General features: G+C 44.5%; 1 protein-coding gene across 2 annotated transcripts in view; it reads left to right on the top strand.

Moving 5' to 3' along the window:
• SGSM1 (small G protein signaling modulator 1) overlaps window positions 1-23,334 on the top strand; it is a 50,184-nt gene extending 26,850 nt beyond the window's left edge. Inside the window, exons 8-16 of one of the 2 annotated variants that reach the window (XM_019634800.1) lie at window positions 245-427; window positions 1,719-1,787; window positions 3,753-4,343; window positions 8,418-8,542; window positions 10,518-10,600; window positions 16,840-16,949; window positions 18,251-18,347; window positions 19,411-19,578; window positions 22,161-23,334. In XM_019634800.1, the coding sequence (XP_019490345.1) occupies window positions 245-427; window positions 1,719-1,787; window positions 3,753-4,343; window positions 8,418-8,542; window positions 10,518-10,600; window positions 16,840-16,949; window positions 18,251-18,347; window positions 19,411-19,578; window positions 22,161-22,249 (1,515 nt within the window). In that variant the 3' untranslated portion in view covers window positions 22,250-23,334. The remainder of the gene's footprint in view (window positions 1-244; window positions 428-1,718; window positions 1,788-3,752; window positions 4,344-8,417; window positions 8,543-10,517; window positions 10,601-16,839; window positions 16,950-18,250; window positions 18,348-19,410; window positions 19,579-22,160) is intronic. The other variant, XM_019634801.1, reaches the window with a different exon arrangement.
• The last annotated feature ends 6 nt before the right edge of the window (window positions 23,335-23,340 follow it).

Here is a 23,340-nt window from a genome sequence, read left to right as displayed (position 1 = left end):
GGAAGGAAAGAAAGAAAGTAAGGATCGAAAAAAAGTAGTCTTGCTCATTGTTGTATCCTCAGGGTCTATCCAGTACCTGGCACATAGTAGGTGCTCAGCTAATGTCTGTTAGATGTTACTCCATGAATGTTGGGTGAGTGTTTCCAGGGCTCAGGGTTCCAAGTCAGAGCCACCATCTTCCTGGTGGGGCTGGCTCTCCCTGGGGGTCCCAGCACTTCGAGTGACTCTGTATCTGCCCTGGCAGGTGGACGAGCAGATTCATGCCTGCTACGCACAGACCATGGCCGAATGGCTGGGCTGCGAGGCAATTGTGCGGCAAAGGGAACGGGAGTCTCACGCGGCTGCCCTGGCCAAGTGCTCCTCAGGGGCCAGCCTGGACAGCCACCTGCACCAGATGATGCACCGGGACTCCACCATCAGCAATGAGGTGATGGATGGCTCACCTCAGGGAGCCGGGGGTGGGGGTGGGGAGGGCCAGGATCTGCTCCATCCGGCTGTTGTAGGAATGAGGGGTAGGTGTCTGGGGTCTTGGGACAGAGTCTCACCCCTAGTTTTGGGTAGAAGCTGACTTTGAAGTCTGACAGACCTGAGTTTGAGCTCCAGCCCCACCATTTTCTAGCTCTGGGGCCTCCGGCAAACACCCTTACTTCTGGGCCTCAGCCTTTTCATCTATAAAATGGGAATAATCATTTCTAGGACAGGTTTGTGTGTATCCCAAACAACATAGTGTGTGTAAAGCACCTAGCACAGTGCTGGACTTCCATATATCAACAAATCCTTATTGAGTACCTGTCATGAGCCAGGTACTTATCAGGAATATTCTGGATTGTCAAGAGTGCTGAAATGACCAAGTCAGACATATCTGTCCTCGCAGAATCTCCAATTTAGCAGCCCAAAGCAGGAGCTGAAAAGAAAGTGAATTCTCTCCACTAGTGATGCATCAGCCATCAATTTCCACACTAATACTGCATAGCGAACAAGCCCCTGAAGTCAGTGACTTCCAACAGTACACATTTATTTTTACTTATCAGCCTGTGGGTCAGCAGGACAGTTCTCTGAGCAGGACTTGGGTGGGCTCACTCTTACACCTTCTGTCAGTAACTGGTCAACTAAAAGCTTTGTTGACCTTCACCGAGCTCTCTCACGTGCCTGGGGGGGACTCTGTGCTCACCCTCCAGCAGGCTAACCTGGGTATGTTATCATAGTGAATGCAGATCATAAAGAGAGATACACACAAGCACTTTTTAAGCCTCTGCCCTGGAGATTTTGCTAACATTCCATTGGCTGAAGCAGGTCACGTGGCTGCGCATCAGAATTGGCCGAAGCTAGAAGTTAAAAAGCGTGTATACAGAGAGGGAAGTAAAAAATCGGGCCATTTATATACCTAGTTCCCTGAGTTGAACTAAACAATTAGCCAGAAGCCTCAAATACAGGGCAGTGAAAGGTGGGGTCATCCGATTGCAGGGGTGGGAGGTGGAGGCCCAGAGGCTGGGGTGGCCCCTGAGGAGGCTCCGGGGAGCAGGGAGTGAGACGACACCCCCTTTCATTTTACATAGAGGAAGCTGAGGCCCTGACAGGAGTTTTCCTCAAGTCAGGAATTAGGATAAAACTAGAATTCCTGACTCCCAGCCCAGCAGCCCCTCCTGAGCTCAGTGCAGGGACCCTGAGCCGGAATGATGCAGCCTCACCCCTGCTCCCTCTGCCTCTTTTCCTCCCAGTCCTCGCAGAGCTGCAGTTCTGGCCGCCAGAACATCCGTCTGCAAAGCGACTCCAGCAGCAGCACACAGGTGATGCCCCTCCCGGAGGCCCCGCCCCTCCCCATCTCTCCCCTCCACCCAACCTGGAGTAATGGGATTGGACACTTATCGTGTCACCTATGGTTTCTTTGTTTCAGTTGTTTATAGTAGCTTTAAAAGTTGAGTGTTTAGTTACATGAGTAATACTGCAGATGAATTTATTTTCCCTGTAAAAAAAATCCAAATATTGCAGAGAAAGCTCAATTTGGCTTTGACTGTTTTTAATCCCCACTTGCCCTCCTTAGACATAACACTGCTATAATCAGTTTGCTGTGTGTCTTCCACACCCTCCCGTGCCCCTTCACTCACGCAGAAATATGTAGACAATATTTTGCAATGTTTGGTAATCTTAAAATTTCTACGTAAATGCCATTATATGTATTGTTCAACAACTTTACATTTCATTCAGTGAGAAGGGATGTTAATTCAATCTTAGTCAATAGTAAAGAAAAAAAGTAAAGTGCAAAAAATGTGCATACTATGTCATGTTTTGTGTAAAAAACAGAAATCTTAATATATGCGTGTATTTGCACCTTTTTTCAAAAAGTTTCTGGAAGGGTAAACCAGAAACTAATCAAAATGATAACTGGAAGGTGGGGCCAGGGAAGGAAGCTACATTTCCCTTAATATACCTACTTTCCTAGTTTTGACTTTGGAGTTAGGTAAACTGTTTTACATAATTTAAAGCAATTTAATTCAAAAGAAATTTAAAAAGCAAAAACACTTGAAACTAACCGAAAATCAAGTTGGTTAACATCACCACACAGAGAAGAAGCTTTCAAGAGTCATGAGCTTATACTGTTTTTGTTTTGTTTTGTTTTGTTTTTTAAACTTTATTGGAGAACAATGTGTTTTTTCAGGGAGCAGTGTGTTTTTTCCAGGACCCATCAGCTTCAACTCAAGTTGTTGTCCTTCAATCTGTTAGTTGTGGAGGGCGCAGCTCAGCTCTAAGTCCAGTTGCTGTTTTCAATATAGTTGCGGGGGTGGGGGGGGGCACAGCCCACCATCCCATGCGGGAATCGAACCGGCAACCTTGTTGTTAAGGGCACACACTCTCACCAACTGAGCCACCTGGCCACCCCGAACTTACACTGTTTTATACAGTCTGTCCTTGATGGGATATAGCCTAAGGACAGAAAGAGCTACAAATAATCTTTGAGATGTATTCTGAAGATTTTTCCCATAGTATTTGATGTATCGTTGACTTTTGAATAACGGGTTTGAACTGCACTGGTCCACTTACACGTGGATTTTTTTCAATAAATATGTACAATACTGTAAATGTATTTTCTCTTCCTTGCAGTTTTCTTAACATTTTCTTTAGCTTACTTTATTGTAAGAATACAGTATATAATGCAGCTAACATACAAAATATCTTAATCAACTATTTATGTTATCAGGAAGGCTTCCAGTTAGCAGCAGGCTACTCGTAGTTAAGTTTTTGGGGAGTCAGAAGTTATGCTTGGATTTTTTACTGCATGGGTAGTTGGCGCCCCCCAACTGCTGCATTGTTCAAGAGTCAACTGTATACCTAACTACTTTAGAAAATTGACCCATCATCATCAACCATGTGAATATAATATGCTTTGTTCAACCTGTTCCTTATGTTGTTAACTAATATTTTACTTTAAAAAATTACATGCACATAAGATTTTATGATGATAGGTATTTCCCCCCAATTTTAATTCCGTAGTCATCCCTCCAGAGAGGGATGCTTCCATGTTTCTTTCTGGATTATTCCATGCATTTCCATGCATGTAGGTCGCTTTTGTTCTTCCCAAATGGGAGCATGTATGACACCTGGCTCTGCCTCACTCTTTTTACTGACTGTATAGTATTCCACTGTGTGTATGTTCCCTATTTGAATCAATCCCCTGTTGATGAATATTTCGGTTGCTCCTGGAAGAGCACCATTGTCCATCCGAGTCCATCAGTCTTTGTGCACCTTATCTTCAGGTGTTCGAATCTGTGGACGAGGTGGAGCAGGTGGAGGCAGAAGGCAGGTTGGAGGAGAAACAGCCCAAGATCCCCAATGGGAACCTGGTGAATGGCACCTGTTCCCCGGACTCTGGCCACCCTTCCTCCCACAACTTCTCCTCCGGCCTCTCGGAGCACTCGGAGCCCAGCCTGAGTACAGAAGACAGTGTCATGGATGCCCAGCGGAACGCTGCCCTGGTGCCTCGACCTGGGGACAGCAGCGTGGATGACGGGCAGAGCAGCGAGGCCACCACTTCCCGGGACGAAGCTCCCCGTGAGGAGCTGGCCGTGCAGGACAGCCTGGAGAGCGACCTCCTCGTCAATGAGAGCATGGACGAGTTCATGTCCGTCCCTGGCAGCATGGACATGGCTCTTCCTGAAAAGGAGGGCACTGTGATGGAGAGCTGGGTGGGCGGCGAGGCGGAGAAGCATAGCCAGGCGGACAGTGAGGACAACCTCTCAGAGGAGCCTGAGATGGAAAGTCTCTTCCCTGCCTTGGCGTCTCTGGTCGTGAGCACTTCCGCCAACAACGAGGCATCTCCTGTGTCTTCCAGCGGTGTCACCTACTCTGTAAGTCCCTAGCATTCTCCTCCACTCCATTTTCTACAGCCGCGGGAGGAAGGAAGTGTCCCACAAACCTCAGTGATCCAGAACGACCTGGGGTTCATTGCATTTTCCCCACCACACAAAGGGCTCACTGTGGAAACCCATTTGGGGGACGAGATCATATAATACACAGATGTTGCAGTCAAATAGTTCCAGCTTCACATTCCAGCGCAGATGCCTCACTTTGTTTTTCCGAGCCTCCGTTTCCTTGTCTATCTGGTACCTTCCTTCCTGAGTTGTTTTCAGAATGAGTGAGTTGAGTCCTCTGTGGCTAGCACATCATCAGCGCTCCAGGAGCAGCAGCCTTGATGGCGAGCATCTTGATATACACTCAGGTCCAGTATCATTTAAATATTTGCGTTTGCTTTCTTGCCAGAAAATCCATGCCAGAGGACATCAACGGAAAGGGAGGTCTTCAGAGCCGGGCACTGTGTGTCCATTTTCTTTTAAAGAACTTATTTCTGTCAAAGATATACATGCCTGTAGTTGAAAGAGTCCAACACTCAGACAAGGTTGGATACAAAAAAAAAAAAAAAGAGTTATCTGCCCCACCCGCCCCCAGTTAGCCCTCCTCTGAGGCAATAGTGGTTACTTACTCTGCCCAGATTATCTGGTATTTACCCCATCTCTGTAAATAATGTGCTTGTATTGCTACTTCTTGATCTTTTTTTAGATTTTCTTCAGTTTTAGGCATTGTCTGTTGACTCCACTATAGAAGAAGAGGATTTAGTCCTTTTTCTTCCCCATCCCCCCACGTCCTCTGCACATGCAAGAAACCTTCTCATCCCCATTCATCCAATATAGTTAAAATATTATATTTATTATATTATATTAGTTAAATGACTATTTGGTTGTTTATGTTATTATAATAATTGTTTATGTTATTATAATAATGCAATGTATATACCATTTAGTCAGCTGTATTTATTTTTTCACTCCAGCAAGAAATTGTGATTTTCTTAAATGTTTTTATTTTCTAGTCTCTACTTTCTTTTTCTTAGTTGTTGTTAATTCACCCCCCCACAAACCCTTTGTCAGTTTTCTAACTTGCTTCTGAAAAACATTCAGACAGATCAGGCTTTCTAGTTGTTTCATATGACTGAAGAATTCTAAGAGCCTCTGGCCTTCCCCAGTCCCCGGTACCTGGTGGATAGCTGTCATTCTAGATCCTTCTCCATCATCATTTCCAGGTTAATTTTGCTTCTCTCATATTTCCTGTATCCACTGTCTTTTTCTTAGTTTACTCCCTTGTTTACATGGAACATGGACTTCAATAGCTTCCACATTTTAAAATTTTTCGTTCCTTCTTACATATCAGGCCTCTAGTCTGAGATAACTCTTTTTGTACAAAATACGTTCTTTAGAATTCCCTTGGGCAAGGTCTCTCTTAGTTTGTCTTGAAAGGCCTTCATTTTGCCCTCATTCTTGAAAGATATTTTCACTGAATATGCAGCTATAGATTTCAGTTACTTTCTCACAGTACTTTGAAGATATTCTTCCATTGACTTTTTTTTTTTTAAGATTTTACTGGGGAATTGGGGGATGGGAACAGCGCTGGGGAATTGGGGGAAGGGGAACAGACAAGTTGCTGTCCTTTTGTTCCTCAGTCTAGTTGTGGAGGACTGTCATTTCACTGGCCCATGTTGGCATTATCATTGCGCTCTTCCCGGGTGAGGCATATTGGTCGCCAGCCTCTGGATGGCCGCTCACGGCGGCTCTTGGCAGCTCACACCAGCTGCTGGCCGCTCACGCTTGCTGCCGGCCACTCACAGTAGCTCACGGCAGCCCACTGCCGCAGGGGCTGCAGCCTACGCTGTCGCCGGCAACTCACAGCAGCCCAGCTCCAGGTTGAGCTGTTGTTGTAAAGCAAAGCTGTGAGTCAGGCAGACAAAGAAACCAGTTAAGCCAATTGAGGGAGTCTTTATTGTAGAGCCAGCAACTATGAGGGGGCTAATGCCTCTAAAGACCTCGCAGCCCCGAAGGGAAGTTGGGTAGAGTTTATAAAGGCAAAAACCACAGGGGTTACATTGAGGCAGGGTAATTCCAAAGAGTTATACAGAAACTAACAACAGATCTAAATGAGGAAGTTCCAAGCATGGGAGACATGTCCGGGTGGAAAGATCCCCAGTAATGTTGAAACTGTAGGTGGAATATGTCTCTCAGATCTTAGCCCCCTCTACTATTGGGTTGGGGTCTCTTGTTAGGATAAGTGTTCAGTCCTAGTAAAGCATTATTACAGAAGCTAAGATAGCAGGATTATATGAATATCTAACCTTATAAATTATTAGTACAACCTTTAATTATTAGTATAGACTGTTTTAAGCATTAGCTAGATCTATCCTGTTACTGTTGCTGGGCAGAGATTACCTATAAGGGAAGTGGAACTATGGGGCCTTTAGAGGAACTCTTGGGTTTTTCTGGGCTCCTATTGGTGCAGGGTAAACTGAGGCAAGGTGCAATTACAGAAGTGGAGACACTAGGGCTATAATTCCACATCCTATTATTCGCATGCACATGATTTCCAAGAACAGCTGAGCGGGGGCAGATAGAGGCCATTTTATAATGCATGGCTTGAGCTTATTTAATAAAAGAAGCAGGGGACCTTTCTGTACTTTAAATATAATCTGCTTTTCTCTCTAGCTGCTTTTAAGATTCTCCTTTTGGTATTGTGTGTCATGTGTCTACATGTAGATATCTTTTTCTGTTTACAGGCTAGTGGTTTGTTGGGCTTCATATATCTGCAGATTGGTGTCTTTAGTCAGTTCTGCAACTTTTTCATCTATTATTCATACAATTGTTGACTTCCCAACTTTTCTCTTCTTCTGTAGCGCTGATTAAATGTTTGTTAGATCTTCTCACACTGTCCTCTATGAATAATACTTCTTTTTCACTTTGATATCTTTTCGTCCCTTTGTGCTGAATCCTGGATAGTTTCTGTAGGTCTCTTTTCCGTCCATTGATTTTTCTCTTCAGTGGTGTCTAATTTTCTGTCACATGTCTCTAGCAAGTTTTTAATACGTTTCATGAAGTTTTACTTGGCTTTTCTTCAAATCTGCTATAAAGTGATCTGCTTGGTTATTTTATAGTCTCTTGTTCTCATATTAGTAATTTCTTCTTTTATCTCTTTAAAAATAGTAAATAAACTTCCTTTATATTCTGCTTCTGGTCATTCTAACACCGGAAGTCCTCGGGGACCTGGCTCTGCTGTCTGGAGTTTACGCTGACTGTCACTCCTGGTGCCTTCCTCCTCTGTGTGTTTTGTGACTTTTTTTTTAACACGAGTTCATATTTCTTGGAATTTTATTTGTTGCATTATTTGAGGCCTAGGTGGAAGGTAGGTTCCTTAAGAGAGAATTTTCATTCGTTTCTTTCTAGTGCCCAGGGGCATAACCAACGTGAGGTCACTTGAAATTAGACTCTGCTGTTTCAGACCGCCCAAGTAGTGGGAATTTAGGTTATCAACGTGTATAAGTTATAAACCTGATTTGAGGCTGTTAATTATCCGGGAATATGTATTTTACACTTAATTTGACACCTGTGTTCAAGACAGGCAGTTGTCCTTGAGATCATAGGATGTTAGTAGTTTTTTCCAGTTTTCCCTTACTAGGGGTATGGCTTTTTGGGGTCCTGCCTTCATGAGGGAACATATCTTAGTGTCCTTAACCTTGGGGCTGAGAGGCCACAACATCATTAAATCTAAGCTTAAATTTTTCCCAATTTGGTATCATCCCTCAAGACAGAAGTCAGCTTTGGTATTATCTTGCCTTTCCAGGTTAACTTTTGGCTTTTAAGTGTTATTTATTTTCTTGCTGTTTCATTGAACTATTTCATCAGGATTGAAAAGAATTTTCATCATATAAGAGAAAGTAGCTTTCTCAGAAAACAACAAAAAACAAATCAAACCCCCGGCAGGTCCAGGTAGAGGATGTTCTTTTTGGTGGTGACAGGAGGGTTAGGAGGAGGCGGGGGAACGTGTGACAGCCTCCGTGAGCAGCCGAGGTGTAACTGTTCTTTTCTCCGCCCCCTGGCGGCCGGCAGCCGGAGCTGCTGGACCTGTACACAGTGAACCTGCACCGCATCGAGAAGGACGTGCAGAGGTGCGACCGCAACTTCTGGTACTTCACGCCCGCCAACCTGGAGAAGCTGCGCAACATCATGTGCAGGTGGCTGGAGCGGCAGGGGGAAGGAGATGGGCCTGCGGGGACCAGGGGATCGGGCTGGGATGGCAGAGGTGTGGGCTGCGGGGAGCCCAGCTGGACCCACAGCCTCGGCAGCTGGGATCTTATCCCAGCCCACACTGACAATAATAATAGCAATCATAGCAATGCTAATAAGAGAGGGCATTTATTAAGCGCCTACTGTGTGCCAGGCTCTCTCCTGACCCTTTTACTAACACACTCTCACCTAGTCCTCACCACAGGCCTATGAGATAAGTGCTATCTCCTTTTATAGGCGAGGCAGGAGAGGCGCAGAGGGGTACCACGCTGCTCCGAGGCCCCCAGCTGGGCAGTGGCTGAGGGGGGACTTATCCCCACGTCTCTCAGGCTCTGGAATCTCTTTTATTTTATTAAGCCAAGATCTGGGCAACTTACTACTTGTTATTAGAAGTTATTATTTTTATTTCTTAAAATATGGAAGTGACCCATGCTTGTCAAAAACTTAAATCAGTCAAGGAAATTAGAAGTTTTTAAGGTATAAACAAAAACTCCTTCCATATCCAGTCATCGTACCACTCATCCAGAAAGAGTACCTGTTGCTGATATATTTGTGAATATTCTTCCAAAGCTATAGATATAATATAGAATAGATAGTATATAATATGTACTCTAATAGCATACATGTTACAAAGTTCTAAAAAAATTTTACCTACATGGGATTATACTACGAAGTTTTTCTACAACTTGCTTTTTATACTCAGTAACACATTCTGGACTTCTTTCTATGCTGCTCTAATTAACTTGTGTTTGCAAACTACTATCATGGCCCATGGGCCAATTTCAGCCCATCACTTGTTTTTGTAAATAAAGTTTTATTAGAGCCCAGCCATGCCCATTTGTTTGCATATTCTCTATGATTGCTTCTGCGGAGGTGAGTCGTTGAGACAGAGAAGATATGGCTTACAAAGCTAAAAATAATTATTACCTGAACCTCTTAGAAAAGATTTACCAACCCCAGCTCTAACTCATTAATAAGCACTACCTCATAACTATTCTGTTTTACAGTCTTCCAAGCAAACATTGCCTCTCAAAATTTAGTCTAGGAGCGACAAATGTAATTAACTTTAATGTAGTATGTTACATTAAAATGAAAAAGTGCCTGGGGAGAAAGAAAGATAGACTGACTTTTGCCTGGTTGTGGCATTGGGAAAAACTGTGGAGGGCTTCAGAGAGATGGTGACATTCAAAATGGACTTTGGCAAAATTAGGAGAAGCTGAAAAAACCATTTGACATACAGGTTAGGAGCACGTACCCTGGGGTGAAGTCACCTGGGTTCAAATCCTGCCTCTATCATTTATTATTAGGTGTATGACTTTCTGCATGTCACTTATCTCTCTGTGCCTCAGTCTGCTCATGTGTGAAATGGGATAATAATAGTTTTCTTTTTATATGATTATTTTGAAAATTAAATGAGGCAATACATGAATAGTGGACTGAGTAAACAGTAAGCGTTCAGTAAATATGATTAATAGCTGTTATTATTAAGAGGCAGATGGGAATTCCAGACAGAAGGAACCTCTAGGACGAAACAGTGTGCTTTATTTGTACACATGTGGCTGGACAGGAGGAAGTACTGGGAAGGGATGGGTGAGACGGTAAAGATGGATTGGGAGAAAACCCTGAATGCCTTGTATGCTCAGTTAAGGAGTTGGGATATTATCCTATCACACAGTGGGAGCCTGTAAAGGTTTTTGAGCAAGTAGTGGTCTCCTTGAGCTGGACTTGAGGAAGGTCATTCTGGCGGCTGAGCATAAGATGTTTGGAGAGAGAGACTGGGGCTGGGGATGCAGGCAGGACGCTGAGGGAGTGGTCCAGGTGCCGGGGGGTGGGGGAGGCTGAGCCAGGGAAGCGGGGAAGGGAGAGTGGGTTGGACAGACAGGCTGCGGGTGTCATCACGGAGCCCCTATGTCTCTCTCCTAGCTACATCTGGCAGCACATTGAGATTGGCTACGTCCAAGGCATGTGTGACCTCCTGGCTCCACTGCTGGTCATTCTGGATGATGGTGAGTATGTTCTCCCCGCCCCAGGGCTAGGGGTGCAGTGTCCTTCCCACTGCAGAGGACGGGGCTTAACTTTGTGACTCTATGGAATGAAATGGGTTAGTACAGGTGCTCAGAACACCTGTCTGGTGAACACATCAAAGCCCCAGTGAAGCAGAAAGTCCTATTGTTCTGTGTTAGCCAACACTGATTGCCAGGTGCCCAACACCCAGCCAGACCTTTGCTAGCCACTGATTGTACCAACATGAATGAGAACAAAGAAAAACCCAGGCCCAGATGGCTTCACTGGTGAATGCTACCAAACACGTAAAGAAGAATGAATACCGTTCTTCCCAAAGTCTTCCAAAAAATGGAATAGGAGAGAACACTTCTGAACTCACGCTATGAGGCCAGTTCTTACATGAGGACCCTTTGGTACCATGATACCAATACCAGACAAAGACATCACCAAAAAAAGGACACTATAGACCAATATCCTTTGTGACTATAAAGGCAAAATCCTTAACAAAATACTGACAAACTGAATCCAGCAAGATACAAAAAACATTATATACCATGACTAAATGAGATTTACCCCAGGAATGCAAGGCTGGTTCAACACAGGAAGATCAATTAATGTAATTCACCACATTAATAGAATACAGGACAAACACCACATGATCATCTCAATTGTCAAAGACATGGCATGTGACAAAATCCAACACCCTTTCATGATAAAAACACTCAAACTAGAAATAAAAGGAAACTTTCTCGATGTGTTAAAAGGCACCTATGAAAAACCTACAGCTAGTTCATAGTGGTGTTATAGCAGACTGATGCCTTCCCCGTAAGATCAGGACTAAGACAAGGATGTCCACTTTTGTCACAAAAGGTTCAAGCCAAGACAATTGGGGAAGAAAAGGAAATAAAAGGCATGAGACTGGAAAGGAATTAAAAGCATCTCTATTTGCAGATGATGCAATGTTGCATATAGAAAATCCTAAGGAATAAAAAATATATATTAGAACATATAAATGAGTTCAGCAAAGTTGCAGGATACCAAATCTATGTACAAAAGTCCATTGTATTTCTATACAACTGCAATTAATAATCCAAAAATGAAATTAGGAAAGCAATTCCATTTGCAATAGCATCTAAAAGAAGAAAATACTTATGAAAAAATTTAACTTAAGAAGTGCAAGATTTACACTCCAAAAACTATGAAACATTGTTGAAAGAAATTAAATAAATGGAAAGATCTCATGTTCATGGACCGGAAGACCTAGTATTGTGAAGATGGCAGTGCTCTCCAAATTGATTTGATTTCATGCAATTTCATGATAGGTCAAAACCCAAGCTGCCTTTTTTGGCAAAAATTGACAAGCTGACCCTAAAATTCATATGGGAATTAAAGGAACCAAAAATAGCAACATCCGTTTTGAAAAAGAAGAAAAGATTAGAGGACACACACTTTCCAATTCCAAAACCCACAACAAAGCTACAGTCATCAAAACAGTTGTTGTACTTCCATAGGATAGACAGATCAATGGAATAGAATAGAGAATCCAGAAATAAGCCTTTACATTTATGTTCAATTGATTTTTGGCTATATGCCAAGACATTTCAACTCAGTGAGGAAACAATAGTCTTTTCAATATATGATGATGAAACAACCGCATATCCACAAGCAGAAGATTGAAGTTGGACTCCTACCGTACACTACATACAAAACTACTAACTCAAAATGTATCATAAACTTAAATATAAGAGGTAAAACTATAAAATTATCAGAAGAAAACAGGCATAAATCTTTATGAAAACTTGGATTTCTTAGATATGACACCAAAAGCATAAAGCAACAAAATAAAAAAATAGATAAATTGGACTTCATCAAAATTAAAAACTTTTGTGCTTCAAAGGATACCATCAAAAACATGAAGAGAACCCAGAGAATGGAAGAAAATATTTCAAATCACATATTAATAAGGGACTTGTATCCAAAAACATATAAAGAACTCTTACAACTCAACAATAAAAAGATCAATAACCCAATTAAAAAAGGGCAAAGGATTTGAAATGTCTATTTCTCAATAGAACAGAAGATGTACAAGTGAACAATAAGCGCATTAAAAGATCCTCAAAACCTTTACTCATGAAGGAAATACAAATCAAAACCACAGTGAGATCCACTTCAGATCCACTCAGATGGCTAGAAAAAAAACAGTGGAAAATAACAAGTGGTAGCAAGGATGTGGAGAAATTGGAGCCCTCCTGCTTTGCTAGTGGGTTTGTAAAATAGTTCAGCCGCTTTGGAAAACAGTTAGGCAGTTTCTTATGATGTTAAACATAGAGTTACTCTATGGCCCAGGAATCCCATTCATAGATATATCCCTAAGAGAAACGAAAACATGTTCATACAAATATTTGTACATCAATGTGCACAGCAACCTTATTCTTACTAGCCCAAAAGTGGAAACAACTCAAATGTTGATCAACAGATGAATGGATGAACAAATTGTGGTATAGCCATAAAATGGAGTATTATTTGACAAAAGAAGAATGATCTGATACATGCTACATTGTGAATGAACCTTGAAAACACTATGCTAGGTGAAAGAAGCCAGTCACAAAAGACCACATATTGTACGAGGTATGATCACAAAATATGGTGAATGCTGCTGCTGAGTGCCATCCAACGAAAAGGCAGGGATCTTCAATATGGGAATCGGTGCATGAAACCTTAGTAACAGTGTGTGCCAAATTTCAACTTGTTCGGTGCAGTCAGTCGGATGTGAGCTACAGTTGAGAGAAGTGTGCCTTAAATCATGGATCACAGACAACTCATTAATATGAATTGGGCAAACGGTTTCATCCTCCATCATGACCATGCTCCATGTCACACATCGCTTCTGGTACAGCAATTTCTGTCAAATAAAATCCTTATGGAGTCTTTATCCACCTTATTCACCGGATCTGGTATCGTGTGACTTCTGGCTCTTCCCCTAAGTCAAAATGACCTTGAAAGGTAAATGTTTTGAATCAATTCGGGACATCGAGGCAGTCATGACAGCACAACTAAAGACACTCATGAAAGAGGACTTTCAGAACTGCTTCAGAAAGTGGCAAGAACGATGGGATAAGTGTGTTCAAAGGAGGGGGAGTATTTTGAGGGTGATTAATGGCAATGTGTCTTTTACGGTAATACATTTTATTTTTTTTTAAGATTTTATGGGGGAATTGGAGGAAAACAGCATTGGGGAATCAGGGAAAGGGAACAGACAAGTAGCTGGTTTTTTGTGCTTCAGTCTAGTTGTGCAGGATGTCACTTCACTGGCCCATGTTGGTATTATCATTGCGCTCTTCCCAGCTGAGGCAGTTGGTTGCCGGCCATTGGACGGCCGCTCACGGCAGCCCACTGCAGCCCTACTGCAGGCTATACCATCCCCGGTGACTCACGGCAGCCCAGCTCCAGGTCGAGCTGTTGTTCACCATCTTAGCTATAGAGGGCACAGCGTCACTGGCCTATGTGGGATCCGAACCAGCGGCCCTACTGCTCAGAGCTCACGCTCCCAAGCCAACTCTTAACCAATGAGCCACTCGGCCGGCCCCTGTAATACATTTTCTTAATTTAAACATTCATCGTAGCTTTTGATCACACTTCATATGATTTCATTTATATGAAATGTCCAGAATAGGGATTTGTAGAGACAGTGGTTGACATGTACTGGGGGGAGAGATATGGGGAATGACTGTCAATATATATGGACTTTTTTTTTAAAGATTTTATTGGGGAATTGGGGGAGGGGAACAGTGTTGGAGAATCGGGGAAGGGGAACAGACAAGTTGTTGTCCTTTTGTTCTTCAGTCTAGTTGTGGAGGACATTGCTTCACTGGCCCATGTTGGTATTATCATTGCGCTCTTCCCGGGTGAGGCAGATCAGTCGCCGGCCTCTGGACGGCCGTTCACGGCGGCTCTTGGCAGCTCACACCAGCTGCTGGCCGCTCACGCTGGCTGCCAGCCACACACGGTAGCCCATGGCAGCCCACTGCAGCAGGGGCTGCAGCCTACGCCGTTGCTGGAGACTCATGGCAGCCCAGCTCCAGGTCGAGCTGTTGTTCACCATCTTAGCTGTAGAGGGCGCAGTGTCACTGGCCCTCATGTGGGATCCGAACTGGGGCCCTGCTGCTCAGAGCTGGCGTCCCAAGCCAGCTCTTAACCAACGCGCCACTCGGCCAGCCCTATGGGCTGTCTTTTGGGGGTGATGAAAACGTTCTCAAATTAGAAAGTGATGATGGTTGCACAACTCTGTGAGTACACTAAAACCACTGAATTTTGCATTTGAAATAGGACTTTTATGGTATGTGAATCTCAATCAAATTGTTAAAAAAAAATGGGGAGCAGAACTCCCTATTCTTCAGACACGGGCTGCGCATAGTGACTTCCTTCCAAAGAGTTCAGTATAGAAGGCGGGGGAGTGGGAGAGAAACTGTACAGTGGAAAAACCTGACAAGCACTGCCTTGGGCCAGTGACCAAAACCAGCCTCAGCAACCATAAATCATGTTGACAGTATATACCCTTGATGTGTTGTGATTAGAATGGCACGTGACCTATGTGATGTCTTTCTCCCAGTAACCCATAATTCCAGTCTCATCATAAGAAAAACATCAGGCAAATTTCAGTAGAGAAACTTTCTATAGACTACCTGACAAGCACTCTTCAAAACTGTCAAGGTCATCAAACACAAGGAAAGCCTGAGAAACCCTCATCGCCAGGTGGAACCTAAGGAAACATGACAGCTCTATGTAATGTGTTACCTTGGATGGGTTCTTGGAACAGAGAAAGGGCTCATTACGTTAAAACTATGGGCTGTAACCCAATGTGCCATATTTTTGTAATATGTTAATAATTTGGGAAACTGGGTATGGCGTATATGGAAACTCTACTCTTAATTTTTCTGTAAATCGATAAACGTTTCTTAAAAATAAAGTCTTTAGGGCCGGCCGAGTGGAGCGTTGGTTAAGAGTTGGCTTGGGACGCTAGCTTTGAGCAGCAGGGCCCTGGTTCAGATCCCACATTAGGGCCAGTGATGCTGCGCCCTCTACAGCTAAGATGGTGAACAACAGCTTGACCTGGAGCTGGGCTTCCATGAGTCACCGGTGACCACGTAGGCTGCAGTGAAGCTGTAGTGGGCTGCCGTGAGCTACCGTGAGTCTGGCAGCCGGCGTGAGCTGCCGTGCAATGCCGTGAGTGGCCATCCATTGGCTGGCGAGCAAGTGCCTCAGCTGGGAAGAGCACAATGATAATACCAACATGGGCCAGTGAAGCGACATCCTCCACAACTAGACTGAAGAACAAAAGGATAGCAACTTGTCTAGTCCCCTTCCCCGATTCCTCAATGCTGTTCCCCTCCCCCAATTCCCCAATAAAATCTTTAAAAAAATAAATAAAAATAAAATCTTTTAAAAAAATAAATGAGATACTACTATGCCTTGGAAAGCCTCAGAATTTTCTCCAACATTATTAGGTGTGAAAAGAAAAAAAAATGCACTGTTTTCATTTTTTTAAACACTGGGTTAAGCAATATGAAACAGATTTCTTTATTGCAGGACTTCTCAGAGGCTTTCCTTTCTTAATATTTGTGGTGACTCTCTAAGCAGCATTTCACAAAGTTATTTGACCATTTTTTGCATAATGCCTGTAAATACCCTTCTAATGTTAATGTTTGCTGTTTTACTGCATTGGCTCCCAGACTTGAGAATTTCATGAACCCCATAGAATTTCAAAAAAAGAAAAAAAAGTTTGGGACCAACAACACATTGTCAGCTTTTTACTATAGCAAATCAGGATCTTTAAAACAGGATTTGGTGGGCCAGCTGAGTGGCTCAGTTGGTTAAGAGCTCACTCAAGAGTGCGAGCTCTGAGCAACAGCGGTTCGAGTCTTGGCCTGAGCTGAGCTGCCGCTGAGCTGCCAACAGGTGGCAGGATGGCTCAGCTAAAATAATAAAATAAAGCAGGATCTTCTGTCACCACCCTTTCCTAAAAGAAAGGGTGTTTCACCTCCTGTAAGGTGGGAAGTAGGTAATTAATTGAAGGTTGACGAGCAAGCCTTGGCACAGAACACACCAGCACACCACTGTCCAGGTGTTTTTCGTTTGTCTGTGGACATGGTGGACCTGCTCAGGGCCTTCGCCCATCACATGGGGACCCCTGGTTCCTTGGGTGGTGGCGGAGTTGACTGTTTCTCTTGTGCTCTGTCCCCAGAGGCCCTCGCCTTCAGCTGCTTCACAGAGCTCATGAAGAGGATGAACCAGAACTTCCCTCATGGAGGCGCCATGGACACACACTTTGCCAACATGAGGTCACTCATCCAGGTAGGATCCGGCCCTATTCAGTAATGCAGCTACTTCCAGCTCAGCCCAGCTGACCCCTAGTCAGCTGATTGCTGAGCCTAAGGTAACTCAACTCAGTAACTCAATCTTACTCAATTCAATTCAGTTCAACTCAACTCAGCCCAACTGAGTTGAACTCAGAAACTCAATTCAACTCAACCTCTGAATTGAATTTAAAAACTCAGTTCAGCTCAGCCTTAACAACACAATCATGTCCACTGGACTGAGTATTTACTTGGTCCAGGCACTGTGGCCACAACAATAAGCGAAACAGGATGTTTGATTGTATTAGTCCTTTTTCTGAAAGCAGTGTTTGAGTAAATTACACACGCACACACACACACACGCACGCACACACACGCTTTATTGAGATGTAACTTACATACCATAAAATTCACCCTTTTCAAATGTACATTTCAGCAGTTTTTATAATATTCACAGTTATGAAACCATCATCATTATCTAGTTTTAGAACATTTTCATCATCCCCAAAAGAACTCCATACCCAGTAACGTCTGTCTCATCCCCAGCACCTGACAACTACGAATCTACTTTCTGTCTCTATAGAGTTGCCTATTCTGGACATTTCTTATAAATGGAATCACACAATGTACAGCTTTGGTGTCAGGCTTCTTTCACTTAGTATAACATTTTCACTGTTCATCCACGCGATGTAGTATAGCATGTGTCAGTATGTCATTCCTTTTTATGGCCGAATAATATTCCATTGTGTGGACGTACCACATTTTGTTTATCCATGTTGATGAACATTTGGGTTGTTTCCATTTTTGGGCTTTTATGAATAGTGCTGCTGTGCACATTCATGTATACGTTTTTATGAGGACATGTTTTCATTTCTCTTGGGCTTATATCTACGGGTAGAATTGCAGCCGCACCATTTTACACTCCCACCAGCCACATACGAGGGTTCCAATTTCTTTTCATCCTCGCCATCACCTTGTTGTCTGTCATTTTTATAGCCATCCTAGTGGGTGTGAAGCGGTATCTCATTATAGCTTTGATTTGTATTTTCCTAATGACTCAAGATTTGAGTATTTCTCATGTACCTATTGGCCATTTGCCTATCTTCTTTGGAGAAACGACTGGGTTAGGTTGAGCTAGGTTGATTTCTGTTTCAAATCCTTTGCCCATTTTTTAACTCCACTTGGTTGTTAAGGCCTATGTGGTGTCTGGTGTGAAGAGGTACCATCATTTATTCAGCTGTCCCCTCGGGGCCGGCCTTTTCCCATGAGGCTGATGTCCACCTTTCCTTCCTCTGACAGATCCTGGACTCAGAGCTCTTTGAGCTGATGCATCAGAATGGGGACTACACTCATTTCTACTTCTGCTACCGCTGGTTCCTGCTAGATTTCAAGCGAGGTACAGACTTCAAAGTGGGGCCGCGTTCCCAGACTCTTGGTAGCAGAACCTCAGGGGAAAAGACAGCATGGAGCAAAGCCAGTGGAAAAGAATAGCACCCATTTATTGAGTTCACCTACTTTATCTTGCAGTGACGCTATGCAGTAGGTATTGTTACAGTCCCCATTTTACAGATGAGGAAACTAAGGCTGAGAAGAATTAAATTCAGAGCTAGGAAGAGTAAAGCCAGGATCTGAGCCCTGCTCTGTCTGCCTCCTAAGGCCAGTTCCCCCCTGTTAGATGCCTGTTAGAGACCAAAAACTCTGAAGTCCGTGGAGCATGCTTCACGCGTGACGTAGAAGTCATATATAACACAGTACATTGCTATTGTGCAAATTCTTGGTGATGCTAAGAATAATGATATCTAGCACCTAAGGAGGTGTTCATTAAGTGCCAGGCATTGTGCTGAGCCATTTTGATGTATTATCTCTTGAGTCTTCTACTACTGTCGGCATCGCCACACTTAGAGATGAGGAAAGAGAGAGGCTTATGGAGGGAAGGAACCAACCCAGGGTCACCTTGCTAGTAAGTGATGGAGCCAGGATTCAGACTGAGTTTATTGGACATAGAAAGCCTTGCTCTTAACCATGACTCTAGTCTATCTCTTTACTAGATCCAAAGACAGCAGCCAGCTCTGCCTGTGTGTGCAGGGGGAAGGGGAGATACCTCCTGTGGGTGCTAAAGGAGGTGGAGGGTGCAGGGAGAGAGGGAGACACTGGTCAAGGGGCAGAGCGGGGACAGGTCAGTGTCAATGAATCCTGCACATGCTCAGAACTTGCAGAATGTCAGAGCTGGACCCTTATAACTCACCTGGTTTGCATACCCTGTTCTATAGACGGGGATAACAGGATTGTGATGATCAAATGACAGAGTCCAGGTCTCCTGCCTCCAGGCCTGAGCTCTGTCCACTGCACCAGGGCATAGTGCAGAGCACAGCCGTTGGGATTTTCCCAGAGGGCGGGCAACCCCGTGAGCTCTGTGGCTGACTCTCTCCCCATGCGTGTGCTTGTCGGTGTCTCGGCAGAACTTGTCTATGATGATGTCTTCTCCGTCTGGGAGACCATCTGGGCAGCCAAGCACGTCTCGTCCGCCCACTACGTCCTGTTCATCGCCCTGGCTCTGGTGGAGGTCTATCGTGACATCATTTTGGAGAACAACATGGATTTCACAGACATCATCAAATTCTTTAATGGTACCCACACGATCAGGGTCTCATCTGAGGGGTGCTGGCTTCTGGGGGGGCCCTTCCTGGGGCCCCAGGGATGGGTGGAGCTTTACTGAAATTGACACCGTGAAGGGGAGGGAGTGGGGTTCTGCCCACTTCTTGTGTCCATTTCCAAAGGGGCGAACTGACGTCGTGTAATGCCGAGGATGCGTTTTTCTCAGGGACCTGGCAGCAGGAGCATGGGTGTTGAAATCAGGCTCGGGGCAAACCCTGGCTCTGCCAATAGCCTGCTGTGCCCGCGGACAAGTCACTTCCCCTCTCTCTGAATATCCACTTCCTCACCTATGAAATGGGGTAACAGTGTCTACTTCCGAGGGTTGATGTGCGTAGGAAAAGCAGGCACAGGAAGGCAGCTGAAATGGCGTGGTCTTTGAAATTAGACAGGTATGGACGCTGATCCCAGCTCTGCCAAAATGGTGCTAATAACACCATCGCACAGAGATGTCAGGAGAGTTAAATGAGAGATGAACAAAGCCCATCACGTGATACCTGGCCGAGATGAGGGGACCCAGAGCTGGAAGATATTGTTACTATTACTATTTAAAATTTTTTTTAAAGGAAAGGAGGGTTTCAAAAAAGCAAAAGAAGAAAAAAGAAGCCACTTGCGATCTCACCCTGGAAACATTATTAGTTTGTTTTTTAATAGGCTTTTTATTTTAGAATAATTGTAGATTTACAGGAAAGTTGCAAAGATAGTAGAGTTCCTGATACCCTTCACCCAGCTTCTCCTAGTATTGATATGTTACTGAACCTAGTATATTGCTACAACAAAGAAATTGACATTGGCACATTACTATTCACTAAAGTGCAGACTCTGGGGCCGGCTGAGTGACTCAGTTGGTTAAGAGCTCGCTCAAGAGTGTGAGCTCTGAGCAACAGGGTCGCTGGTTCGATCCCCAGCCCGAGCTGAGCAGCCGCTGAGCTGCCAACAGGTGGCAGGATGGCTCAATAAAAAAAAAAAAAGTGCAGACTCTGTTTGATTTCACCAGGTTTTTAACTCATGTCCTTTTTCTGCTCTGGGTTCCAATCCAGAAGACCACATTGCATTTAATGGGTTCATTAAAAAAAAATGTTTTTCCTTCCAGTCTTTTCCAGAGTCATCTATATTTTTATGTTATTAACCAACACAGAATCCAGTTGTATCTGGGGTTTTTTTTCCACTTATTATTTTAAAAAACTGTCTTCCATATAATCACTTTCTAAAACTACAGAATATACCTCAGGTGACTGGCCAAAACTTAGTGAACCATCCATCCTCTATTATTAAGCACCTAGGCTATCTTCAGTTTGAGTGTGTGATTGTGAACCCAAAGCAATTTTATCTTCATGTAGAGGTTCTCAAACTTCCTCAGTTCATGGCACCCTCGGCCAAAAGTTCCACTTAGCAAGTACTTGGGTCTGAACACTTAAGTATTTATGCTCTAACAACTTAGCCATTTGAAAAAATAGTACACATAAGTCAAAAGAAAATAATATTTTTATTTCATTCTTAAATACAAGTACAGTTCCTAATGGGACATGTGCGCCTGTTGGGCCTTGCGCAGCTTCTCATACCTTGGAATCGGATCGGACACCACCTTCATTTCCTGTTTCACAGTGATTTTTGTGTGTTACTTTTTATCACAGCAACCGCTTGCTAAAACCATAGCTGTGCAAAGCTACAGGTGTTGATACGAATGTAGTGCAATTTGTGAATTCACTCATACTCGCAGTTTATGTAGTGTTCAAAAGATGGGGAGTATCACTATGTTTCCCTCAAAACTTTTGCAAGTTCACAGTGGCACTCTGGGGTACCTTGGCACCCAGTTTGGGAACCATGGTGTCTTACTATATTCTTCTTCTACTAAATGATTTCTTTATGATAAATCTCTACATTTAGGATTATTCAGCTTTAAAGATCTTATCATTTTGTGTAGCTCTTGATAAAATTATTATTTTGCTTTCTCATCTCCCTTTCTTTTGATTCCTTCCTTTCATACTTTAAACATATGTGTATATATATATTTTTTTGTGTGTGTGTGTGTGTGTGTGGTGGTGGGGAATGGTGTGTTTTTCCAGAACCCGTCAGCTCCAAGTCAAGTAGTTGTTTCAATCTAGTTGTGGAGGGCGCAGCTCAGCGGCCCATGTGGGGATCGAACCGACAACCTTAGTGTGATGAGCACTGTGCTCTAACCACCTGAGCTAACCAGCTGCCCCCTTCCTTTCATACTTTTAAGCATCTATTAAGTGCCCAGCAATGCTTTCTTAAGAAGGTCCCAGTCATCGTATTTGTAGGAAGGTGGCGGGAAGACCCAACATTTTACGCACTCACTGAACCAGCATTATCTCGTTGGATCTCACAGGTACTGTCACAGTCCCTGTTTTACAGATGAGGAAACTGAGGTGCAGGGATGCTGGCCTTTCCCAAGGTCTCTGTTTCCAGAGCCACTCTGGGGAGGATGCCAGATGATGATAATGGGGACACCCCAGAGACCCCTCCACGGGCCGGAAGTGTGTCCCGAAGATCGACACAGAGGGAAGCTCATGAGATGTTGCCTTCTGTCTTTCAGAAATGGCCGAGCGACACAACACCAAGCAGGTCCTGAAGCTGGCCCGGGACCTCGTGTACAAGGTGCAGACTCTGATAGAGAACAAGTGAGGGCCGCCTCACCCTGGCAGCGTCAGCGGAGCCGCCCCCTGCCTGTCCTGCCCCGTTTTCCTCCCGGCCGCCCCGGGAGCAAGGTCCTGTGTCTGTTGATGAGCATGGACTTCTGTGCAAAGAGAAACCACCCCGACTTGGGCCTCCAGGCAGGTGGGGTCGAGGGGTTGCCCCTTGAGTTCAGCCTTACGTTTTCCTGTTTGACCAAAGATTGCCCACGTCTGGGATTTCTCCCTCGCGGGAGTTGTCGATGGATGGCGAGAACATCTTTGTTCAAGGTCTCCAGGATGGCCCCTCTTTTATTCTCTCCCCTGTCCCTCCAAACCGACTTGTTGGGTGAGACTTGGGGAGGGAGGTTTTTGGAAAGTGGTGTAGGAGAGGTTATGGGGCTACCTCTGTACCCCGAAAGGGGCCTTTGGAGATGTCGCAGAACATGGCTGGAAGACTGGCTGGGAGCAGGGTTTCTCCACCTCGGCAGAACTGACATTTGGGCTGGGTCATTCTTTTTTGAGGGGAGCCCTCCTGTGCATTGTGGGATGTTGAGCGGAATCCCCAGCCTATACCCACTGGATGCCCCCCCATCCATCCCCCCAACCCCAGTTGTGACAATCCAGAATGTCCCCAGATATTGCCAGATGTCCCCAGTTGAGACCCAGTGGCTTAGAGGAGGAGCTACCAATGAATGTCCCAGTCCGCTGTCTCTCTACCTACGCCGGCTGTGTCCTGAGTCTGCCTCCCGTTCAGAAACGGTACACAGGCATCCTGCACACATCTCTTCTTGAGGTTTGGGAATCCGTTTATTGTATTCTCTCATTTTCCTCCTTTGCCTGACCCCACAAGAGACTTTTTTTTCCAAGAAAGGCATCTTTCTGCCTGGGCGGTGGAACCCCATAAGTGTCTATAGGTGTGTGACAGTCCGAGGCTCTGCTGGGTCTAGGCCAGAGACCCCGGGCAGGGCAGAGTCCACGTCCCCTAGGGCAGACCTCACCTCTCTGTCTATAGTCGGGCCTGGTGCTGTAGAAGCTCAGAAGGTATGTTTTGGTCAGGCACGCTGGCTTTTCCCCAAGTGCCCTTGCTCACTCAGGACAAAG

This window comes from Hipposideros armiger, unplaced genomic scaffold (genome assembly GCF_001890085.2).
Source record: "Hipposideros armiger isolate ML-2016 unplaced genomic scaffold, ASM189008v1 scaffold_1954, whole genome shotgun sequence".
In the NCBI taxonomy this organism is placed as follows: Eukaryota; Metazoa; Chordata; class Mammalia; order Chiroptera; family Hipposideridae; genus Hipposideros; species Hipposideros armiger.
The sequence above is the reverse complement of the archived record's forward strand: the minus strand, read 5'-3'. Positions and strand labels throughout refer to the sequence as shown.